General features: G+C 44.7%; 1 protein-coding gene and 1 long non-coding RNA gene across 2 annotated transcripts in view; one reads left to right on the top strand and one right to left on the bottom strand.

Moving 5' to 3' along the window:
• LOC137344872 (uncharacterized) overlaps window positions 1-24,616 on the top strand; it is a 39,798-nt gene that overhangs the window by 4,190 nt on the left and 10,992 nt on the right. Inside the window, exon 2 of the long non-coding RNA XR_010968482.1 lies at window positions 17,875-17,936. This is a non-coding gene — a long non-coding RNA (uncharacterized lncRNA). The remainder of the gene's footprint in view (window positions 1-17,874; window positions 17,937-24,616) is intronic.
• Window positions 8,102-17,148, bottom strand: LOC137344870 (fibrinogen-like protein 1-like protein). The gene is made up of 3 exons (XM_068008107.1): window positions 17,092-17,148; window positions 12,500-12,628; window positions 8,102-9,417 (listed from the first exon to the last, which is right to left on the bottom strand). Exons 1-3 carry the CDS (start codon window positions 17,105-17,107, stop codon window positions 8,777-8,779), a joined length of 786 nt encoding a protein of 261 aa, XP_067864208.1. The 5' UTR covers window positions 17,108-17,148; the 3' UTR covers window positions 8,102-8,776.

Here is a 24,616-nt window from a genome sequence, read left to right as displayed (position 1 = left end):
CGAATGTTACTTGCCACTTATGAGCCCAAGCCTGGATGTTGTCCAGGTCTTGCTGCATGCGGGCTCGGACTGCTTCATTATTTGAGGGGTTGCGAATGGAACTGAACACTGTGCAGTCATCAGCGAACATCCCCATTTCTGACCTTATGATGGAGGGAAGGTCATTGATGAAGCAGCTGAAGATGGTTGGGCCTAGGACACTGCCCTGAGGAACTCCTGCAGCAATGTCCTGGGGGTGAGATGATTGGCCTCCAACAACCAGTACCATCTTCCTTTGTGCTAGGTATGACTCCAGCCACTGGAGAGTTTTCCCCCTAATTCCCATTGACTTCAATTTTACTTGGGCTCCTTGGTGCCACACTCGGTCAAATGCTGCCTTGATGTCAAGGGCAGTCACTCTCACCTCACCTCTGGAATTCAGCTCTTTTGTCCATGTTTGGACCAAGGCTGTAATGAGGTCTGGAGCCGAGTGGTCCTGGCGGAACCCAAACTGAGCATCGGTGAGCAGGTTATTGGTGAGTAAGTTGCCGCTTGATAGCTCTGTCGACGACACCTTCCATCACTTTGCTGATGATTGAGAGTAGACTGATGGGGCGGTAATTGGCCGGATTGGATTTGTCCTGCTTTTTGTGGACAGGACATACCTGGGCAATTTTCCACATTGTCGGGTAGATGCCAGTGTTGTAGCTGTACTGGAACAGCTTGGCTCGAGGCGCGGCTAGTTCTGGAGCACAAGTCTTCAGCACTACAAGCTGGGATGTCGTCGGGGCCCATAGCCTTTGCTGTATCCAGTGCACTCAGCCGTTTCTTGATATCACGTGGAGTGAATCGAATTGGCCGAAGACTGGCTTCCGTGGTGGTGGGGATATCAGGAGGAAGCTGAGATGGATCATCCACTCGGCACTTCTGGCTGAAGATGGTTGCAAACGCTTCAGCCTTGTCTTTTGCACTCACGTGCTGGACTCCGCCATCATTGAGGATGGGGATGTTTGCAGAGCCTCCTCCTCCCGTTAGTTGTTCAATTGTCCATCACCATTCACGACTGGATGTGGCACGACGACAGAGCTTTGATCTGATCCGTTGGTTGTGGAATCGCTTAGCTCTGTCTATAGCATGTTGCTTCCGCTGTTTAGCATGCATGTAGTCCTGAGTTGTAGCTTCACCAGGTTGGCACCTCATTTTTAGGTACGCCTGGTGCTGCTCCTTGGCATGCTCTTCTACACTCCTCATTGAACCAAGGTTGATCCCCTGGCTTGTTGGTAATGGTAGAGTGAGGAATATGCCAGGCCATGAGGTTACAGATTGTGCTGGAATACAATTCTGCTGCTGATGGGCCACAGCACCTCATGGATGCCCAGTTTTGAGCTGCTAGATCTGTTCTGAATCTATCCCATTTAGCACGGTGGTGGTGCCACACAACACGTTGGATGGTGTCCTCAGTGCAAAGACGGGACTTCATCTCCACGAGGACTGTGCGATGGTCACTCCTACCAATACTGTCATGGACAGATGCATTTGCGACAGGTAGATTGGTGAGGATGAGGTCAAGTAAGTTTTTCCCTCGTGTTGGTTCGCTCACCACCTGCCGCATGCCCAGTCTAGCAGCTATGTCCTTCAGGACTCGGCCAGCTCGGTCAGTAATGGTGCTACCGAGCCACTCTTGGTGATGGACATTGAAGTCCCCCACCCAGAGTACATTTTGTGCCCTTGCTACCCTCAGTGCTTCCTCCAAGTGGTGCTCAACATGGAGGAGGACTGATTCATCAGCTGAGGGAGGACGGTAGGTGTTAATCAGCAGGAGGTTTCCTTGCCCATGTTTGACCTGATGCCATGAGATTTCATGGGGTCCAGAGGCAATGTTTGAGGACTCCCAGGACCACTCCCTCCTGACTGTATATCACTGTACCGCCACCTCTGGTGGGTCTGTCCTGCCGGTGGGACAGGACATACCCAGGGATGGTGATGGAAGAGTCTGGGACGTTGGCTGAAAGGTATGATTCTGTGAGTTTGGCTATGTCAGGCTGTTGCTTGACTAGTCTGTGGGACAGCTCTCCCAATTTTGGCACAAGTCAGTAAGGAGGACCTTGTAGGGTCGACTGGGCTTGGTGTTTTGCCATTGTCGTGTCCGGTGCCTAGTGGTCCATCCGGTTTTATTCTTATTATGACTTCTCGTAGCGAGATTTTACAACTGAGTGGCTTGCTAGGCCATTTCAGAATCAACCACATTGCTGTGGGTCTGGAGTCACATATAGGCCAGACCGGGTAAGGACAGCATGTTTCCTTCCCTAAAGGGCATTAGTGAACCAGATGGGTTTTTACGACAATCCGGTAGTTTCATGGCCATCATTACTGATACTAGTATTTTAATTCCAGATTTTTATTTAATTAATTGAATTTAAATTCATCACCTGCCATGGCGGGATTTGAACTCATGTCTCTGGATTACTAGTCCAGTAACATAACCACTATGCTACCGAACCCGTTGTATTAATGGGACTAAAAGCCGACAAATCCCCTGGACCTGATGGGCTGCATCCTATGGTTCTAAAAGAGGTGTCTGAAGAGATAGAGGATGCATTAGTTATGATCTTCCAAAATTCCCTAGATTCTAGAACGCTCCCAGTTGATTGGAAGGCAGGAAATGTAACACCGTTATTCAAGAAAGGAGGGAGAGAGAAAACAGGGAACTACAGGCCAGTTAGCCTGTCATCAGTAGTTGGGAAAATGGTGGAATACATTGTTAAGGAAGTGGTAACAGGGCACTTAGAAAATCATAATATGATTAGGCAGAGTCAATATGGTTTTATGAAAGGGAAATTGTGTTTGACAAATCTATTAGAGTTTTTTGAGGATGTAACTAGCAGGGAAGATAAAGGGGAACCATTGAATGTAGTATATTTAGATTTTCAAAAGGCATTTGATAAGGTGCCACACAAAAGGTTGTTACACAAATAAGGGCTCATGGCGTTGGGGCTAATACATTTGCATGGATAGAGGATAGGTTAACGGACAGAAAACAGAGAATAGGGATAAACGGGTCATTTTCAGGTTGGCAGACTCTAACTAGTGGGGTACCACCAGGATCGGTGCTTGGGCCTCAGCTACTTACAATCTATATTAATAACTTAGATAAAGGGATCGAGTGTAATGTATCCAAGTTTGCTGACGATACAAAGCTAGGTGGGAAAGTAAGCTGTGAGGAGGACACAAAGAGTCTGCAAAGGGAAATAGACAAGTGAGTGGGCAAGAAGGTGGCAGATGGAGTATATTGTGGGGAAATGTGAGGAAGAATAGAAAATCAGAATATTTTTTAAATGGTGAGAAGCTATTAAATGTTGGTCTTCGGAGGGATTTGGGTGTCCTTATACACAAAACACAGAAAGTTAACATGCTGATACAGCAAGCAATTAGGAAGGCAAATGGTTTGTTAGCCTTTATTGCAAGGGGATTGGAGTACAAGAGTAAGAAAGTCTTGCTATAATTGTACAGGGCTTTGGTGAGGCCATACCTGGAGTACTGTGTATAGTTTTGGACTCTTTACCTGAGGAAGGATATACTTACCTTGGAGGCGGTGCATTGAAGGTTCACTGGATTGATTCCTGGGATGAAAGGATTGTCCTATGAGGAGAGATTGAGTAAAATGGGTCTATATTCTCAGGAGTTTAGAAGAATGAGAGGTGATCTCATTGAAACATGTAAGAATCTGAGAGGGCTTAACAAGGTAGATGCTGAGAGGCTGTTTCCCGTGGCTGGAGAGTCTAGAACTAAGGGTCATAGTCTCAGGATAAGGGGTCAGCCATTTAGGACTGAGATGAGAAGGAATTTCTTCACTCAGAGGGTGGCGAATCTTTGGAATTTTCTATCCCAGAGGGCTGTGGATGCTCAGTCATTGAGTGTATTCAAGGCTGAGATTGATAGCTTTTTGGACTCTAAGGGAATCAATGGATATGGAGATTGGGCAGGAAAGTGGAGTTGAGGTCGAAGATCAGCCATGATCTTATTAAATGGCGGAGCAGGCTCGAGGGGCCGTATGGCCTACTCCTGCTCCTATTTCTTATGCTCTTATGTTCCCTTTTATCCCTCATCAAGCTCACTTTCTCCATGAGATGCACAAACTACTCCCCTGACTCCCTAGTGCATGATCACTTAAATATCCTGACTGTGGCCTAATATTCACCAATCTCATCAACTGCTCCCTCTCCACTGTCATTGTCCACATGTCCACACCCTGTCATATTTGTGTCATCATCTCCCACCTTGAAAAGCCACCCTGAACCCTTCTTTCCTCTGCATTTACACCCCATCTCTAGCCTCTGCTTCCTTATTAAGGTTCTTAAGCGTGTTGTCATCGGCCAACTCCATGTTCACCTCTCCCACCATTCCAAGTTTGAATTATTTCGTTTTGGCGCCCCATCCACCACCCTAAACATTCACTCCCTTCATCACCGGCGCACTGTGGCTGCAGTGTGTACCATCTACAGGATGCACTGCAGCAACTCGCCAAGGTTTCTTCAACAGCACCTCCCAAAACTGCGGCCTCTACCACCTAGAAGGACTAGGGCAGCAGGCACATGGGAACAACACCAACTGCACGTTCCCCTCCAAGTCACACACCATCCCGACTTGGAAATATATCGCCGTTCCTTCATCGTCACTGGGTCAAAATCCTGGAACTCCCTTCCTAACAGCACTGTGGGAGAACCTTCACCACACGGACTGCAGCGGTTCAAGAAGGCAGCTCATCACCACCTTCTCAAGGGCAATTAAGGATGGGCAATAAATGCTGGCCTTGCCAGCGACGCCCACATCCCATGAACGAATAAAAAAAAATCCCAATGTTCTTTCCTTCACCCTCTCCTGTTCCCCATCTAAATGCGTCTCTCAGGGATGTAATCCACAAGCTTAAAATCAGCTTTATTATTACAACAACACTCTCAACTTCATGAGTTTTGCTGTTCTTTATGGTTTATTGCTGCCCGTTATCAAGTTGTGGATGACCCAGCACTTTCTCCAGCTCAACAATGGCAAAATCAAGCAAAGCTTTTTGACCTTTAGCGGAAACCTCACCTTAGTTCTTAAATCTAACCTCCTCTTGGCTGCTTGCTCAAGCCGAACCTGCTGGTGCACAACCTCAGTGTCCCATTTGACCTTGAGCTGAGCTGAGCAGGACTGCCCTAACTTTATCTACACCACCACCATGACTTCATCACCTTCGGGCTCTATTACTCTAACACTCAACTTGCTAGCCTCCCAAACTCCATCATACATAAATTCAACTCATCTAGAAGTCTCCCATCCACATCCTATCCCACACCAACTCTCACTCACCTGTCTTCACTGATCTCCATTGGCTCCCATCTACCAGTGCACTGATTTCAGAATCATTGGGCATCATTTTAGCACCCGCCAGCGGGTGCGTTCCTGGTGGGGGGGCTCCGAAAATCGGAGAATCCCGGAGCGGGACCAGAGCCCGGCTCCAACCCGCCCACTTCTGGGTTCCCCACTGATGCGCCGGCATGCGCACGCAGCCCCCGCTGGTGGGAATCCCGCAGGCAATTAAAGCCAGCGGGGTTCCACTTAAAAGTATTTATTTTGCTTGTTCAGGTCATTAACTGACCTGATTAAGGGATTATGTGAGGAGGGGTGGGATTTTATAGCAAACTGGGACTGTTTCCCATACTGGGGGAAACACTCCCAGTTCAAATGGACCTGTTGCAGCTGTCAGCCTGTGGCAGCTGCAAAGGTCCATTTGACAGGTGTGGGGGGAGACCCTCACTCATTGCAGGAGGCCACTCTGTCACTTGGGACAAAGTTTGGCCTCCACCACCCTCCTCCTGACAATCAAAGTCACCAACTTGCACACTGACTCGGGGGTCCAGAGACATGTACCTACCTTGCGGACCCCCTCAGATGTACATCTTGCGGATGGGGGCTGCCGTAGCTGCAGTCATGACCTCCTCGGAGGGCGAACAGCATCACCAGCCTCGCCATCCACGCCGTCCACCTCTGACACGTGGAGCTCCACAACAGAGTGCTGTGACACATCCACCTGCACAGCAGGAGGGAGGGCAACCGCAGAGAGAGATGCGTCGCAGAGGGCACTACCCTCGCCACAGGGTCCACAGACCGAGGCTTAGGTTCCTGGACCTCTCTGAGCAGCAGTGCACGCGGAGGCTCAGAGTCACTCGACATGTAGTCGTGGACATCTGCAACCTCCTTCATGCCAAGCTGCTCCCGGCTGGCCCGAGCACCATCTTCTTACCTGTCGCTGTCAAAGTCACCACTGCCCTCAACAACTTCTCCTCCACATCCTTCCAGGGTGCCACCGGGGACATCGCCGATGTCTCTCAGCCGTTTGCACAAAAGAGCCCTGCAAATACACATACACCCACTCTGCAGTGACACAATGGGTGGCATCAGTTGTGGGTCTTCACAGTGATCCTCAGGAAAGGGCATTATTGCACAAACCAGACGAGATTCGCAAAGACATGGCAGTAGTGGTGCCAATATAATATGTAATATGAGTTGGTCAGAAATTCAATATAAGTAACAACCATGATGAACCCTCAAACACCCTTGTGCATTCCCTTCATGCTCACGACACGTTTGCCTTACGCTGCCTACTGCACATATCTGATGCATGCCCTGTGGCTGCAGCACAGGTAGTGGCAGGTTGAGTGAGGCTGACCGTGAAAGAGATGCACGAGAGGGTGAGTATGAGATAGAGCCATGAGATTGTATGAGGATTGGGTTGAGTGGTAGTGGCGGGATGAGTACTGGCGAGGTGAGTAAGTGCAGGTAAGATGAGGATGAGGTTTGAGTGGGTATGAGGGGTGATGTGACAGAGTAGTGTTGGCAGTGCAGAAGGAGGTGTGAGGTGGGGGCGGTGATGTGGCAGATGGAGTGTCAGGGAATGAGTAAGTGTACTCACTTTGGCTGACCGACTGAGGTCATTGAAGCGCCTCCTGCATTGTATGCAGGTGCGCGATATGTTGGTGGTGCAGGTGACCTCCTCTGCCACCTCGAGCCAGGCCTTCCTGGTGGCAGAGGCAGGCCGCTTCCTCCCGCCCGCCGGGGGGAAGATCTCTGTCCTCCCCCTCCTCCTCACCCCATGTATTGATACCTGGAGTGAGGCATCATTAAACCTGGGAGCAGCCTTCCCCCTGGGCTGCTCCATGCTGTAATTTTTTCTATTTGTTGCAGCATCTGTCAGTGGAGGACTGCCCCTTTAAATAGAGCTCCTCCAGCTGACCGATCTTACTGCACATGCGCAGTCCGCCCAACGCGCAGATCAGCAGTGGGGAACCCGGAAGACAAGGTAAGTGGATCCAATTGGGCTGCGATCGCGCGGGTGGCTGACTAATTTCACCGGGCGCGTGAGTATAGCCCCCCCCGCCGCGAACCTGCAGCCCTGGTAACATCGAGCCCCTTGTCCTTGCCTATGAATTCTTCCATGTCCTTAATTTACCCTCTGCATTCTGTCTCTGGAGTTTTGTGTGTCACTCTCTTCTCCTTACCATTGGCGGCACAGCCTTCAATCTTCATGCCCCAACATGCTACAACTCCCTTTCTAAATTTCTCCACATTGCCGCATCTATTCAACTTGCAAAAGCCTCTGCAAAACCCGTCTCTTCAACCGCACCTTCTGTAACCTCCCCTAACCTTCCTTCCAAACTGCTGCTTAATATCCAGTGGTCCAGGGCCATGTAGCATGACATTAGAGGGTGCAGTATAAGTGAAAGTTATTCCAGTAACATTGCACCTTCTTTTCTACTACTTTCCCATTAAAATTGTCATATTATGTCCAATATTTGGTGCGGTGTGTGTTGGGCTGCTTTCAAAAAATGGTGTTGCAGAATGGAATGGGGCAGAGTTCATATGGGACACCCCAAGACTAATCTTACCTGGGGTCACAAAATGCCTAAAGCTGTATGTGAATGTGACTTTTTTTTCCATTCCTCACATCAGCTATCCTATGTCCTCTTTGAGTGAGGTTGCCAATTTAATGCCAAATGAAAAAAGCTTTCTTTAATGACTAGTTTTTTTGCAGTAGTTAATCCGCGTTCCCAGCCCTACAGAGATTACACACAAACCATCAGAGGGATATTGAAGTAGATTTTATTGTAACCAGAAGCATTTGAAACATATTAAATACAGAATGAAGCAACACTTTCTGTTAACAGTCAGACATGTACCCCTCATTACATTTTCATGTATCATCTGAATTTCAATCCAGGGTCTGATTCCTGCCCATGGCTGGCATTCAGGATGACAAAAATAAACAGTCAAACAACTGTCACAAAATTATGCTGCTCTTTGAATAAGTCAGAACATTTGAATATAAATGCAGTGAAGAAATCCATAATTTCTGAAACACTAAGATCCAGACTGGTAGAAGGCTGAGAGTGACCTTTGAGCCTGGTTTTATGTGATGATTCTGGCTCTTTGAGCAGTGCAGCAACAGCCAAGCGACAGTAGGCCTGGGCTGCTCTTCATTCTAAGTCTGGCCGTTTCACACAGCAATTTAGTTCCCCACTGTCACAAGTCCTCCCCAACAGAGAAATATAGGTAAATTCCCGATACACAAGAAAATTCTATCCCAAACATTCTGCTTTTTTGTAGACAGGCCAGAGACACTGTCAAAACAGAGGGCACCGAGGTAGGTCAGAATGATGCACAGATTGACAGAGTAAGAGTCGTGTCTGTAAAATGCACTCAGGGCTTCTCTCCCTGCATGAAGGTGAAGGATCACCCTGAACTCATCAGCTCTAAACTACTACCCTCTATATATCCGGCGACACACATTGTTCCGTTTGATCATAATCTGAGAAAACCTGCAGCTGCCTGTGCAAAAGGGGTACCAGTAGATTCCATTCTTTACATTCAGGTTAACCCTGTAACATCGATTAAACCAAAAGCCACCTCTGCAGGACTTTGCACAGTTTGACGACCACCTATCCTGGTCTCGATCAAAAGTTGAAAATTTCATGTTATCGTGCATTAAATTGTTCCCATATCCCATCATAGCATTGCCTGCATTTCCACGGTATCTACCTAGATTCAATTGGTAACCTTGTTTTTCATCCGCTATAGAGAATGAGTCATAATCGGCAAACCTTTGAACGTTCCTTGCATTCCTCAGCAAGAACTTTATTTTGTACGATCCCTGACTAATGATCTTAAATATATATTCATTTCCCAGCCAGTATTCCCGAAGGATGTTGCCAAAACCGTACTTGTAAGCTGTCCAGAATTCTGCCCAGGTAATTTGAGACGGCTTATAGTTCCTTTGGATCACGGTCCATCCACCACCGTCCGTAGTCATGTCACAGTAGACCACAATGGGGGGGCATCTGCTGGGCTGGATAACATAAATTCCGCTTTTACCTTTGACTCCACTGCAATCTCTGGGATAACCTGCAATGTGTAAGATGATTTTGTTGATTTGATGACGAAAGGAGGAGAGGGTTCATGGAAGGGGATGAGAAAAAGAAAGGGAGGGAGGGGTGAGGAAAGGGAACTACAGAAGGAGAGAGAGGAGAGGGAAAGGAATGAAAGGGGGAGGGATGGGGGTGAGTGAAGAGGATGAGAGGAGAGGGAAGGGGATGACAGAATGATAGGGGAAAGGAAAGAGGACGAAAGGGAAAGGGAGGAGGTGAATGAAGAGGAGGAGAGAAGGAAGGGGACGAGGTGGAGGAGTGAGGGAAGGGGCTGAGAGTGGTAAGGGAGGGGAGAGGATCAGGACGAGGGGGAGTGGCAGGGGAAAGAGAAAGAGAGTAGGGGAACAGGGAAGGAGGATCAAGGCCGGAGAGGAGAGGGTGGGAACGGTAAGAACGAGGAGGATGGGACAGGGAAAGATGCATGGGAGAAGGGGGAGGAACAGGGACAGAACTAGAGGTGAGTGGAATAGGGAAAGGGAGGGTAGACATGCAGGGATGGAAGAAGAGGAAAGGAGGAATGGTGAGAGGAGAGGAAGAACATGGACATGGAGAGAAGAGGGGCAAGATCAGGGAGGAGGGGGACAGGGTGGGGTGAGGAGAGTAGGAACGGGGGAAAGGGTGAAACGAGGGCAAAATGGGGAAGAGGAGGGATAGGGGAAAGAAAAGGGGGGATGGGATGAGAGGTGGGGAGGAACCGAGACAGGAAGGGAAGGAAGCAGGGATCGGGGAATGGATGGGGAGATGGGGGAAAAGAGTAGAAGGGGAGAGAAGAAATAGAGGGAGAATGGAGGGCAGAACAGAATGGAAGAATACAAAGAATGACAAGGCGAAAGGAGGGCAGAACAAAGGAGAGGGGAGGGTGGAATGGGGAAGATGAGAAGAGGGTAATGGGGGGGGAGTGAAGATGGAAGGGAGGGGGCAAGAGCATGAGGGAAGGAACCAAGGGAGGGGAGATGAAAGTGGAAAGGGGAAGTCTACCTCAGGGACAGTCTGCAGCCCATTTAACCAAGGGGGATTTGAAGGTGATAGTTTGGGCCTCATTGGGGAGGCGGGTGCGAGTGGATGATTTCAGTGGCGTGCTAGGGGACAGTTTGTGCATTTCCAGTGGGGAAAGTTGTGTCCTCATATTCACAAACCTACCCCTGGCCAAGGTTTTAACTACAGTAGATGTTTTTGTCCCGAATGCAGGAATCTCTTATAGTGGCTGCAGCGATCTGTACTTCAACTCCATTTACCTGCCTTTGCTTCATATCCCTTGAGACACTTACCCAATAAAAATCTATCGATCAAGTTTATGCAACCTGTCATCATAATTTAACTATTTAAACCCTGGTATAATTCTGGTGAGTCTACGCTGTACCCCCTTCAAGGCCAATATATCTTTCCTGAGGTTCGGTGTCCAAAACTGAATCAATGCAGTACTCCAGATGGGGTATGACCAAGGCTCTGTATAACTAAAGCATCACTTCCTCACTTTTGTATTCCGAACCCTTTAAGATAAATGGTAACATTCCATTAGCCTTTTTGTGCACTAGGTTTTAGTGATTTTTGTACATGGATACCTAAATTTATTTGCTCCTCCACAGCTGCCAATCTCTCCCCAATAAGAAAATATTTGGATTTGGTTTTCTCTGATGTGACCTTACACATTCCCACATTGAACTCCATCTGCCACAGTTTTGCCCACTCACTTAGTTTGTCTATGTCCCTTTGTAACTTCTTGCTCCCATCTACATAACCTACTGTGCCTCCTAACTTAGTGCCATCTGCAAACTTGAACATCCAACTCTCTATTCCTTCATCCAAGTTATTAATATGTTCTGAATGCTCAGACCACCCATGTAGACAGCAATGGTCTTTTCTGGTGCTATGAATGCCTGCTTTTGCCCCTTATTTCACAGAGAACTGGAGTGAGCCTGTGAGAACTAGGGATTCTGCTATAGTCACTGACACTTTTCAACTAGTTAAGAAAGATATAACATTTACTAGTGATGGTCTGTGTCCGCAGCATTAATTTCTACTGCGCCATTTAGTATGACATACATAGCACTGCAGCATTAGTTGGCATGCATGGCAGCTGCAGCCGTTTAGTGTAATGCGCATGGCAACTGCAGCCTTTAAAGAGTCACTGATGCCTGCTATTGTCTCTTGAAGTGTCAGTCTTGAAATTATATTGTGGGATAATCAAGCAGCAAAAGCTTATCGCATTTGTTTGAAATTCTTTATCCACTATTTTACTGGAAATGCTAACTTATTTAAAATAAATGGGTTATACCTTGGCTAAAATAGTGGAGATAGGAATTTCAGACAATTGCATTGTGTTCCTACACTGTTATCCTGCAGTGTAAGCCTTTCCACCATCTACAAGGCACAAGAAAGGAGTGTGATGGAATACTCTCCACTTGCCTGGATGAGTGCAGCTCCGACAACACTCAAGAAGCTCAACACCATCCAGGACAAAACAGCCCGCTTGATTGGCACCCCATCCACCACCCTAAACATTCACTACCTTCACCACTGGTGCACTGTGGCTGCAGTGTGTACCATCCACAGGATGCACTGCAGCAACTCGCCAAGGCTTCTTCGACAACACCTCCCAAACCCGCGACCTCTACCACCTAGAAGGAGAAGGGCAGCAGGCATATGGGAACAACACCAACTGCACGTTCCCCTCCAAGTCACACACCATCCCGACTTGGAAATATATCATCGTTCCTTTATCGTCGCTGGGTCAAAATCCTGGAACCCCCTACCTAACAGCACTGTGGGAGAACCTTCACCACACGGACAGCAGCGGTTCAAGAAGGTGGCTCACCACCACCTTCTCAAGGGCAATTAGGGATGGGCAATAAATGCTGGCCTTGCCAGCGATGCCCACATCCCATGAACGAATAAAAAAAATAAATTCTAGCTGTGGTTGTAGCTCTGACTTGTGACTGTGTATTCTCACGATCAGTTTTTCGGTGAGGCCAGCCAAGTTTGGTAATTAGCTTGTAACAGGGCTCATAATTTGGAGAAAATACTGACCTCAAATATTAACCAGAACCCTATATACTAACCATTTTTAGGTCTGGTTGCGAGGGCTCTGGTGGTTAAGTTATTATTTGCTAATATCTGCGGGTTATCGATTTCTTCAGCTGAAGCACCCAATGCAAGAAGAATGATTGCAGTCAATGCGAAACCTGAGACTTAAAAAAACAAACAGCATTAATCAGAACATTACAAATAATGCGACAGTTGCAAAAATCACAGAGAGACACACATATTAGGGGAGGTGGGGTGGCTATGTTAATAAAGGAAGGAATCACTGTAATACAGAGAAATGATATTGGGACAAAGGATCAGGATAATGAAACAGTTTGGGTAGAGATAAGGAATAATAAGGGGAAAAAAACACTAGTGGGCGTAATATATAGGCTTCCTAATAGTTGCAACTCTGCTGGAAGAAGTATTAATCAGGAAATAGTCGGGGCATGTAATAAGGGAACAGCTATAATTATGGGGGATTTTAACTATCATATTAACTGGACAAATCAAATTGGGCAGGGCAGCCTTGAGGAAGAGTTTATCGAGTGTATTAGGGATGGATTTCTTGAGCAGTATGTAACTGATCCTACAAGGGGGCAAGCAACCTTGGACCTGGTCCTGTGTAATGAGCCAGGATTAATTAATAATGTCCTAGTTAAGGATCCCCTTGGAATGAGTGACCATAACATGGTTACATTCCATATCCAATTAGAGGGTGAGAAGGTTGGTTCTCAAACAAGCGTACTGAGCTTGAATAAAGGAGACTATGATGGTATGAGAGCGGAATTGATTAAAGTGGACTGGGAAAATAGATTAAAGGGTAAGACGGTACATGAGCAGTGGTGTTCATTCAAGGAGTTATTTTACAACTTTCAAAAAAAAAAATTCCACTGAGGAAAAAAGGGTGTAAAAGAAATGACAGCCATCCGTGGCTAAGTAAAGAAATTAAGGATAGTATCCGACTAAAAACAAGGACATATAAGGTAGCCAAACTTAGTGGGATGATAGAAGATTGGGAAGTCTTCAAAAGACAGCAAAAAGTAACTAAAGGATTGATTAAGAAAGGGAAGATAGATTATGAAAATAAATTAGCAAAAAATATAAAAACAGATAGCAAGAGTTTCTATAGTTATATAAAAAGAAAAAGGGTGGCTAAGGCAAACGTAGGTCCCTGAGAGGATGAGACCGAGAAATTAATGGTGGGAAACATGGAGATGGCAAAAATGCTGAACAAATATTTTGTTTCAGTCTTTAAGGTAGAGGACACTAAGAATATCCCAACACTGGACAAACAGGGGGCTCTAGGGGGGGGAGGAGCTAAATACGATTAAAATCACTAAGGAATTGGTACTCAGTAAATTAATGGGACTCAAGGCGGATAAATCCGCTGGACCTGATGGCTTACATCCTAGGGTCTTGAGGGAAGTGGCAGTAGGGATTGTAGATGCTTTGGTAATGATGTTCCAAAATTCTCTGGACTCAGCAAAGGTTCCGGCAGATTGGAAAACTGCTAATGTAACACCCTTATTTAAAAAGGGTAGTTGGCAGAAGGCTGGAAATTATAGACCAGTTAGCCTAACATCTGTGGTAGGTAAAATTTTGGAGTCTATTATTAAGGAGACAGTAGCAGAACATTTGGATAAACATAATTTAAGAGGACAAAGTCAGCATGGCTTTACGAAGGGGAAGTCATGTCTGACAAATTTGCTTGAGTTCTTTGAGGACATAACGTACAGGGTGGATAAAGGGGAACCAGTGGACGTAGTGTATTTAGACTTCCAGAAGGCATTCGACAAGGTGCCACATAAAAGATTATTGCTCAAGATAAAGATTCACTGGATTGGGGGTAATATTCTGGCATGGGTGGAGGATTGGTTATCTAACAGGAAGCAGAGAGTTGGGATAAATGGTTCATTCTCGGACTGGCAACCAATGGCCAGTGGTGTTCCGCAGGGGTCGGTACTGGGTCCCCAACTCTTTACAATCTATATTAACGATTTAGAGGAGGGGACCGAGTGTAACATATCAAAGTTTACAGATGATACAAAGATGGGAGGGAAAGTGGAGAGTGAGGAGGACATAAAAAACCTACAGGGGGATATAGACAGGCTGGGTGAGTGGGCGGAGATTTGGCAGATGCAATACAATATTGGAAAATGTGAGGTTATGCACTTTGGCAGGAAAAATCAGAGAGCAAGTTATTATCTTAATGGCGAGAAACTGGAAAGTACTGCAGTACAAAGGGATCTGGGGGTCCTAGTGCAAGAAAATCAAAAAGTTAGTATGCAGGTGCAGCAGGTGATCAAGAAGGCCAACGGAATGTTGGCTTTTATTGCTAGGGGGATAGAATATAAAAAGAGGGAGGTATTGCTGCAGTTATATAAGGTATTGGTGAGACCGCACCTGGAATACTGCATGCAGTTTTGGTGTCCATACTTAAGAAAAGACATACTTGCTCTCGAGGCAGTACAAAGAAGGTTCACTCGGTTAATCCCGGGGATGAGGGGGCGGACATATGAGGAGAGGTTGAGTCGATTGGGACTCTACTCATTGGAGTTCAGAAGAATGAGAGGCGATCTTATTGAAACATATAAGATTGTGAAGGGGCTTGATCGGGTGGATGCGGTAAGGATGTTCCCAAGGATGGGTGAAACTCGAACTAGGGGGCATAATCTTAGAATAAGGGGCTGCTCTTTCAAAACTGAGATGAGGAGAAACTTCTTCACTCAGAGGGTAGTAGGTCTGTGGAATTTGCTGCCCCAGGAAGCTGTGGAAGCTACATCATTAAATAAATTTAAAACAGAAATAGACAGTTTCCTAGAAGTAAAGGGAATTAGGGGTTACGGGGAGCGGGCAGGAAATTGGACATGAATTTAGATTTGAGGTTAGGATCAGATCAGCCATGATCTTATTGAATGGTGGAGCAGGCTCGAGGGGCCGATTGGCCTACTCCTGCTCCTATTTCTTATGTTCTTATATAGTCCAAGAATCAGATGGAGAGAGACAAAGCAAGAGTTAGAGAGTGACACCGTGCAAGAGTCAGAGAGAGAGAGAGACACCATGCAAGATTCAGAAAGAGAGAGAGAGACACACACACACTGCAAGAATCAGAGGAAGGCAGGCAGACAGAGCAAGAATCGGAAAGAAAGTCAAGAGAGAGAGTGAGAAAGACATTGTAAGAGTCAGAGAGATTGTATGAGTCACAGAGAGAGAGAGAGCCAATGCATGTCAGAGCAAGAGAGAGAGAGGCTGCGCGAGAATGCAAGTCAGAGAGAGTACAAGTCAGCGAGGAAAATACAATGCAAGAACCAGATAGAGAGACAGTTCAAGAATCAGAGCAAAAGAGGGAGAGAAACAATGCACATCAGAGAGCGAAAGAGAGAGACGCTAAGAGTCAGAGAGAGAGTTATAAGGACAGGCAGTGCAAGTGTCAAGTGGAGACAATGCAAGAATTAGAGCAAGAGAGGGAGAGACAATGCACGTCAGAGACAATAAGAGTCAGAGAGAGTACAAGTCATGGGGGGAGGCAGTGCAAGAGTCAAATCGAGACAATGCAAGAATCAGAGCAGGAGTGGGAGAGACTGCATATCAGAGAGAGAGACTGCAAGAGTCAGCGAGAGAAAGACAGAATGTCAGAGTGAAAGAAATAGTGTAAGTCAGAAAGAGAGAGTGTGAGTCAGAGACAGAAAGAACGGAGTAAGGGTGTCACAGAAAAAAAAAGACAGTGAAAGTACATGTGAGGCAATCTGAGAAAGCGAAAGTTGGGAAGTTTGGATTTAAATAATAGATTTATAGAATAACAGACTAATTTGAATATATAGATTATATATTGGATTAAGTAAACTCTCCTTTTTAGCTTAAAAAATCTTAAATTTACATCTTAAACACAAAGAGGTGATCTGCTGATTATGCTTGTATATTACAGCTTTCATTGTTCTCAGGCAGTTTCATTGTGAGCAGCAGAGAAGGCTGGCCAGATACAGTGGCAGCAATTTCCTGTACTCATCCTTCAACGGTTTGAATAATTGAAACAACAAGCTGATTTCCATTATTTCTGCCGCTTCTCCCCTCACTTTCTGCTGTCCTGAGGGTGTTATACACTCCCACAAGCACCAGTCACCCTCTGGTATCTTGCCCAAGTGGCCATCCTTTATGTGTGAGCCTAGTCAGTGAGTTCAACAGGTCATTTCATTATGGGCATCACAGCTCTTCCCAATTCTGTCCTTATTGAAAATTGCACTTACCTTTTGGATCATAGGGGCAGGAACAACTGATTCTCCCCTTTATAACCCACGGGCATTTGAGGCCAATTACAGCTTCAATTGCCATCTAGGTTTTCTGCTTCTGAATGCTATCCAGTGTTCCTGCTGGAAAGTGCTTGCATATGGGGATGTTGGTGAGGACACAATTGGGCTTCACTGCGATGCCCTCCACAATCAAATAACTTGCTGATATTCATTGTATAGGATGGCCTTTTGGATGAGGTACAGGGGATCACTGCGGCCTGCAGAAATGCACCCCTGCAAGAGTCAATATCTTGAGGAGAGGAGAAAACTGGAAACAAAATAAAACTCAATGTTAAGAATGTTTTTGTTTAGCAGGAAACACAGAAACTCGGACTCACCCATCTTGGTTGCCATCCTGTCTCAAAGAGCACGGATTGAACTTAGTGCCAAACCCTCTGCATTTTATGCTGTGTGTATTTGCATAGACACACCTACACACGACTTTCAGCAGCCTCCCCAGTGTGCACACTTGAGATATTTGGTAATTTGATATTGGCACCAGGACAGAACCTGTCAAATGTTCTCTCTTTTTTCACTGATGTCTGATTAACTCTTTCAGTACTTCAGTCATGATTGCTATTTTTTCCCAATCTTCTCTTTTTCCTCTGGCTTATGCTGTGGCCTCGTTCCAGGGTACCAGCCACCTTCTGCCATCGTACACAAGTGGCTGAGAAGTGAGAGCTCTTACTGGAATAAAGATGTTTGGGAAGGGCATGGATGGATCTATGGAATCTTAGAGGAAGTGAACCAGTAACATGATTATAACCTCGCACTTTACAACTTTATATCACTTGATGACTAATTCCTTTGCCTTGAAGTAATTGATATATGAAGTAGATCATTGCCTGGCACAATTAATGCTATCTCTAGTTAAGCTCAAGCAGGGAATATAGGAACATGGCTGTGGTTCTAGGGCAGAAGGGAAATGAAAAATGAAGATAAAGAAGACAGAGTAAGGTGGATAGACTATTCTCATTTTTATATTGTTATGCATCCTTGTGCAATGTATGGGCACTGTGTCATATTTATTAATACATTGCTTTTCTAAAGAAGACAAAGAGATAATGGGCAAATTTTCAGTACCAAATGTGATATATTTTTAATTTTCTTCCACCACTCAGTGTCCTACCCTATGTAACACAAGAGAAGAAAAAAAGTCACAGAGGTTGTAAAGAATAGAACGGTGAGTGTGAATACAAGGGCAGTGAGTGTGAGTACAAGGGCAGTGAGTGTAAGTACAAGCACAGTGATCATCAATAGAAGGGTGGTGATCATCAGTATATGGGCGGTGATCGCCAATATAGGAGCGGTGATCGTCAACATGGGGCGGTGATCGTCAATATATGGGCAGTAATCATCAATACAAGGGCAGCGATCCTTAATACATGGGCAGTGATCATCAATACAAGGACTGAGTGTGAATACAAGGGCAGTGGTTCTGAATGCAAGGATATAAATGAATTTTTCAGAAGGTGTTGAATAAGGTGTATTACAATAGAATTGTTAGAAAAATTCAGGTCAATGCTATAAACAGGTTTGAATTACGCACGGGCCTATGGGGCCCATGTCCACGTTTCCCTGACAAATTTGGGGCCCTGTGCGAATATGGGGCATTGTATATTGTGATATGACTTACTTTATTATTAATGTGGAATTTGCTGCCCCAGGAAGCTGTGGAAGCTACATCATTAAATAAATTTAAAACAGAAATAGACAGTTTCCTAGAAGTAAAGGGAATTAGGGGTTACGGGGAGCGGGCAGGAAATTGGACATGAAGCTGAGTTCGGATCGGTCAAGGCCCTGTGGGTGGCGGAGCGGGCCCAGGGGCTGAGTGGCCGGGTCCTGCTCCTACTTGTGTTCTTTAGATTTGAGGTTAGAATCAGATCAGCCATGATCTTATTGAATGGTGGAGCAGGCTCGAGGAGCCGATTGGCCTACTCCTGCTCTTATTTCTTATGTTCTTATGTAATGCAGTGTGTAAACATTCTGTGGTCCTATTTCTTCATGCATTTTACTATATGTTTGTGATTTAATGGAAATGGGGGGGGCTGGTGGTGGGTGCGCGGGGGTGCTGTGTGGAGGGGTCCCGAATGTTCTTGAACCCCAAGGTCGCAAGAATTCTTAATCCAGCTCTGGGTCTGAGGCAATATACAAGAATCGATATAAAGTTGGCTGATGGACAGGAAACAATGATTTAGGGTAAATGGGTGTTGCTTGGATTGGAGTGATGCACTCCAGGTTCACTGCTGCTCCCGGTATATATAGGTGATTTCAATTTGGTATAGGGAGCACCTGTGTGGAGTTTCTCACTGACCTCCTGAACTAAACAGGTGGATGATCCCAGCAGCACATGTACCATTGTATTCCACCAAGTATTTAATGACCTTTGTCCACAATTAAACCTGTAATTTTCAGTCCTATGCTTAACCAGATTCAGCTCCTTTTTGAAGGACTTAATCAATACATTATTAATTTGTTTCATGGGAATTTAGACCACATCTCAATTACACAAATGAGAAAAAATATTTTTCAATCTGTAGCCTTGCTCGAGGTTTGTGAATTTTGCGCTTATGTTCTGGGACAGGGGGAAGGTGTTCAGATGAGATGAGCTTCACCAATTATACCAGTGTCCTTCCAGAGAAGGTAATCAGGGCAGTGGGAAAGGATTTATGCTCATAAGGCAGGAGAGAGGTAAACAAAACAGATCAAAAGGGAAGGAAATTACCAACAGAGGGATCAAATAAAAGGAATGCATCAAGGATAGGTTTAACCTTTTAAGATGCTATATAAATTCTAGAAGCATTCAGAACAAGATTGCTGAACTTGAAGCTGTTTGGAAACTCTTTTTAGCCACTCACACTGATTGTCCGAGGGTTTCGTCAATCTCCCAACAGTGAACCCCTGCAGCAATTCCAGATGGCTATGTTTTGTGGCACAGGCACATGTACAGTTTTTAACTTAATGGTGAAAATCATTGCCACAATGAATGGATGTGACTATCATTACACAAACCCAAGAGCATTATTATCTCCACAAACTTCATCATCCCCCATGTCCTGTACGGCCTCTCAGCCTATGATGTCCATGATGACCTTCTTAAAGAGGGAGGGGGTTTTATTTGTGCAGTACTACCACCAGTCATCACTTCTTTGAAAGCAAGTTCCAGTACATATTGCAAGAGAGGAAATCTTGCAGACAGGAAGGAGCGCTGTATATATTATTGGGGGCTAAGTAGTTAAATGAGTTACTTGGTCTTGCTAGCTGAATTTCGAAGAGCAGATTGAATCAGTTCTATCTGTGCATAACAATAGTTAGTCATCGATCACTCTCACCTGTAATTTCCACGTTTCCTTTTTGTAATATTCTTTACCTCTCTTTTGTGTTTTAATCTCACATATTACTAAATAAATTTGGGTTAACAACATTATGTTAGACAAACATGTCTGACATCTGAAACCTCTCTGAATACCCATCTATAATAATGTAAGATAACTGACAGTCATTCTCATTGCTTATCTTGGAACTTTTCTCTAAATCAAATTCATTCGCCCACACATCTATCCATGTACAGTGGGTGGGAGATGCAATGTTCACCTCTGTATGATTGCCTCTCACAAATGCTGGACCCTGTTTATGCAGGTTGCTCTTTCACTCAAAAGTGAGCATTTGCTGTTCCCTCACACTGTTCACAATACTCCCATCAACAAAATAGACCTTTTCACAATCCTTATTCCCTCAATGAACACTCTAATTTTCTGGATTGACCCTCTGTGCTTATTTATATCAGTTATGTACCTCTTTGGATGGTTCACCAATGATTCAGCTACACTATTGCTGGTGTGATCTGGTTAGCTTCCCAATTGTGTGTTAGTTGTGACATTAGCAAAATATAAAGGAAGAGTGAACTCTCTACCCAGTTCTCTCCATCTTACTACCCCCTTCCCTGCTTATAAAAATCTCGATGTGGAGATGCCGGTGATGGACTGGGGTGGACAAATGTAAGTAGTCACACAACACCAGGTTATAGTCCAACAGCTTTATTTGAAATCACAAGCTTTCGGAGCTTTGCTCCTTTGGACGAAGGAGCAAAGCTCCGAAAGCTTGTGATTTCAAATAAAGCTGTTGGACTATAACCTGGTGTTGTGCGACTCCTTACATTTATAAAAATCTCAACACCCTTCTCTTTAACTGTACATTTTGTGTCTCTTCACCCCCGTTCAGCTTTCGTTCTCCTTCATTGCTCAGTGTGCACAGGCTTGTCCTCCTAATGCTTAGGCTAATGCTGTTTTAGATGTCTTTCTGCACATGAAAAATGCTGTAGAAATGCAAATTATTGTTGTTGTCTCATTAGATCAAAATTAACTCTTGATGAATCTACTGATTGCTACATTGCTTAAAACAAATATTCTGATAGTAAAGATCATTATTTAAATCCTGGATTCATACCCCTTGAAGATAATGTTAAAAATGCTGTTTTTACTGGTCTGTGTTAAATAGACCTGAACTCTCACAATGCGTATAAATCAGGAAGACCATTTTTACAGGTATTCAACTGGCATTCCATTCATCTTCAGGTCACACTGTCATAAATCATGAACTAGGTGACAAATTCAATAACAGGTTTATAATAGTGTTATCATGCAAATATATACCTTAATGGTCCTCTTCGAAATGACATTGAAACATTTAATTGAAGTTGTAAGGAAATACATTATCATAATATGATGGGTATTTCACTGAAATTGTTTACCCTAAATTAATTGTTGAAAGCAAAGTTCAAATAACAAGGAAGAAATTTCAGTTTTGATTTGAGGTATTTTAGGTTTGACAGTAAGTAAAGTTTTAAATTACCCATTGCACCTCAGGCTAAAGTGTTTGAATTCCATTTTCAAAATTTTTTGTAAGTTGTGTCATTTACAGTTAAATGAACAATACACCAATCTATATTTGTCTATACATTAAAATCAATAACAAGACGCACATTTCCTGTCCCTCTGGTATCACGCTACATGTGTTAGACTCAGGCATCACACTTTTTCATTGGCTGGAACTCTATAACTATGACAGCTCACAAAAGCAAATGTTTTTTTCAAAACCTTTCATCTGCCCTTTTCTCACAAAATGAAAATCTAAAGAATTCCACGTTTCACACAGATATACTTAAGCTTACCGATACAATTGTTTTTTTCTTACTTTCAATATCTTTAGTAACAATTTCCTTCTCAAGCCTCAGCCACGCAAAAGCTTAAGAATGGAGAGCTGATTCTGTGATTGGCCGCTCCCTGATTATGGCAGTTTTACAACAGGAAGCAAAGTTTAGGGGGGTTTTAGAATGACAGTAACAAGATCTACAGAAATTTTATGACCATGAGAAGGGTGGGGGGGGCGGGGAGGTTACTGTAATTTTAGCACAACAGTGAACATAGCGCTCACAGGGAGTGCTGGTCAGGCCACAATGGCTGATTTTTCATCCATTTAAATTAACAGAGAGAAAATGTGGAGTTGTGATTTGCTAATCAGGACTCCCAGCGAGTGCCACTCCTTGCCGGGAGCCCCCGCTCATGGAATCAGCCCTTATATTTTTCTCCTCATCAGGACAGAGAGCATACCTATTTCCTCCCAATCCCCTCATCAGCCACTGCCCTTAATCCACATATTCATTTAACAGCGATTCAATTTCCCTAAATATATTTTGTAAATTTCCTTCTACTTCAAACTTTTTAAATTCCTTCCATTACCCTCATTCCTGGGAGTAGATTTCCCTGCCCCATGCAGTTTTTGGGTGGCTGGGTCTCATTAACATGCAGCTGGTGGGCTACGGGCAGAACACGAGCACCCCAGGGCAGCCCGTTGGCTCCAGACCACCGCAACTTTGAGCAGCCCACCCAACATCTAGATCCAAAAAAGGGTCGTTCTCGAGATGGGGGAGGACCTGGTGCAACAGTATTCCAGGTATATTTTTATGGGCATGGACTACTGTCTACTGGACACCTAAATTGATTTGCACCTCCACAGCTCCTAGTCTCTATCCATTAAGAAAATATTCCAATTATCTTTCTCCAATCCAAAGTGGATGATCTCACACTTTCCCACATTGAAGTCCATCTGCCATAGTTCTGCCCACTCACTTAGTCTGTCTTCGTCCTTTGTAACGTCCCGCTCCCATCTACACAACTTACTGTGCCTCCTAACTTAGTGTCTTCTGCAAACTTGGATATCCAACTCACTATTCCTTCATCCAAGCCATTCATATATAAGATAAAAAGCTGAGGCCCCAGTACAGATCTGTGGGGAACACCATTTGTCACATCCCGCCAATCAGAGAACGTTTCCTTTATTCATACTCTCTATCTCCTACCTCCCAACTAATTACCAACCCATGTCACAAGGTTACCTCTAATTCCAATGAAGTAGTGATGGGTATCAGAGTCTCTTGCCCACTTAAGACTATTTCCCTGGTCAGTATTTCCGTACACTGACTCCACACAAATACTTAGAAGGATCTAATGAAGGAAGTAACCTCATGCAGCAACATCTGCTACTTCAAGGAAATATCTTCATCATGCATATAGAGGACTCAGCTTATTACATAGAATTACATAAAATTTACAGCAAAGAAACATGCCATTTGGCTCAAATGATCTGGTGTTTTTATGCTCCAATGAGCATCCTCCCATCCTACTTCATCTAGCCCTATAAGGAGTATGTGACTTCCTTCCTCCTACCAAAATTCACCACCTCACACTTACCTATATTGAAATTCATTTGCCAATTAGACACCCAGTCCGCAAGTTTATTAACGGCTCCTTGCATTTTGTTGCAGTCTTCCTCAGTAATAACTATACCCCCAATTTAGTGTCATTCGCAAATTTTGAAATTGAACTTCTGATCCCTAAGTCCAAATTGTTTATGTAAATGGTGAACAGAAGTGCTCCCAGCACCGATCCCTATGGAACACCACTTCCCACCTTCCGCCAGTCTAAGTAACTACCATTAACCCCTACTCTCTGTTTTCTGTTTTGTAGCCAGCTTGCTATCCATTCTGCTACTTGTCATAGAATCATAGAAAGCTTCTTCCTACCGAAATGTATCACTTCACATTTTTCTGCGTTAACTTTTATCTGCCACGTGTCCGCCCATTCCACCAGCCTGTCTATATCTTCTTGAAGTCCATCACTATCCTCCTCACTGTTCACTACGCTTCCAAGTTTTGTGTCATCTGCAAATTTGGAAATTGTGCCCTGTACACCCAAGTCAAAGTCATTAAGTCATATATCAAGAAAAGCAGTGGTCCTAGTACTGACCCCTGGGGAAAACTACTGTACACCTCCCTCCAATCTGAAAAACAACCGTTCACCTCTACTCTCTGCTTCCTGTTACTTAGCCAATTTTGTATCCGTGCTGCTACTGCCCCTTTTATTCCATGGGCTTCAATCTTGATGACAAGCCTATTATGCAGCACTTTATCAAACACCTTTTGAACGTCCATATACCCCACATTAACCGCTTTGCTCTCACCGACCCTCTCTGTTACCTCATCAAAAAACTCTATCACGTTAGTTAAACACGATTTGTCCGCGGATTCCATACGCTCTGACCTTAGTCATGAGTCTACTTTGCGGTAGCTTATTGAAGGCCTTTTGAAAATCCAAATATATTACATCTATTACATTACTCTTATCTACTCTTTCTGGCACTTCTTCAAAGAATTCATTTTCAGAGACTCATGCACTATAGCACCTAGGTCTCTTTCCCACTCCGGATGGACAGAGTCTCTATTTATTTGGACTCTGTCCATCCGGAGTGGGAAGGAGACCTAGGTGCTATAGTGCATGAGTCTCTGAAAATGCAAGACCCTACCAA

The sequence above is a fragment of the Heptranchias perlo genome, chromosome 28 (assembly GCF_035084215.1).
Source record: "Heptranchias perlo isolate sHepPer1 chromosome 28, sHepPer1.hap1, whole genome shotgun sequence".
Taxonomy (NCBI): Eukaryota; Metazoa; Chordata; class Chondrichthyes; order Hexanchiformes; family Hexanchidae; genus Heptranchias; species Heptranchias perlo.
The sequence above is the reverse complement of the archived record's forward strand: the minus strand, read 5'-3'. Positions and strand labels throughout refer to the sequence as shown.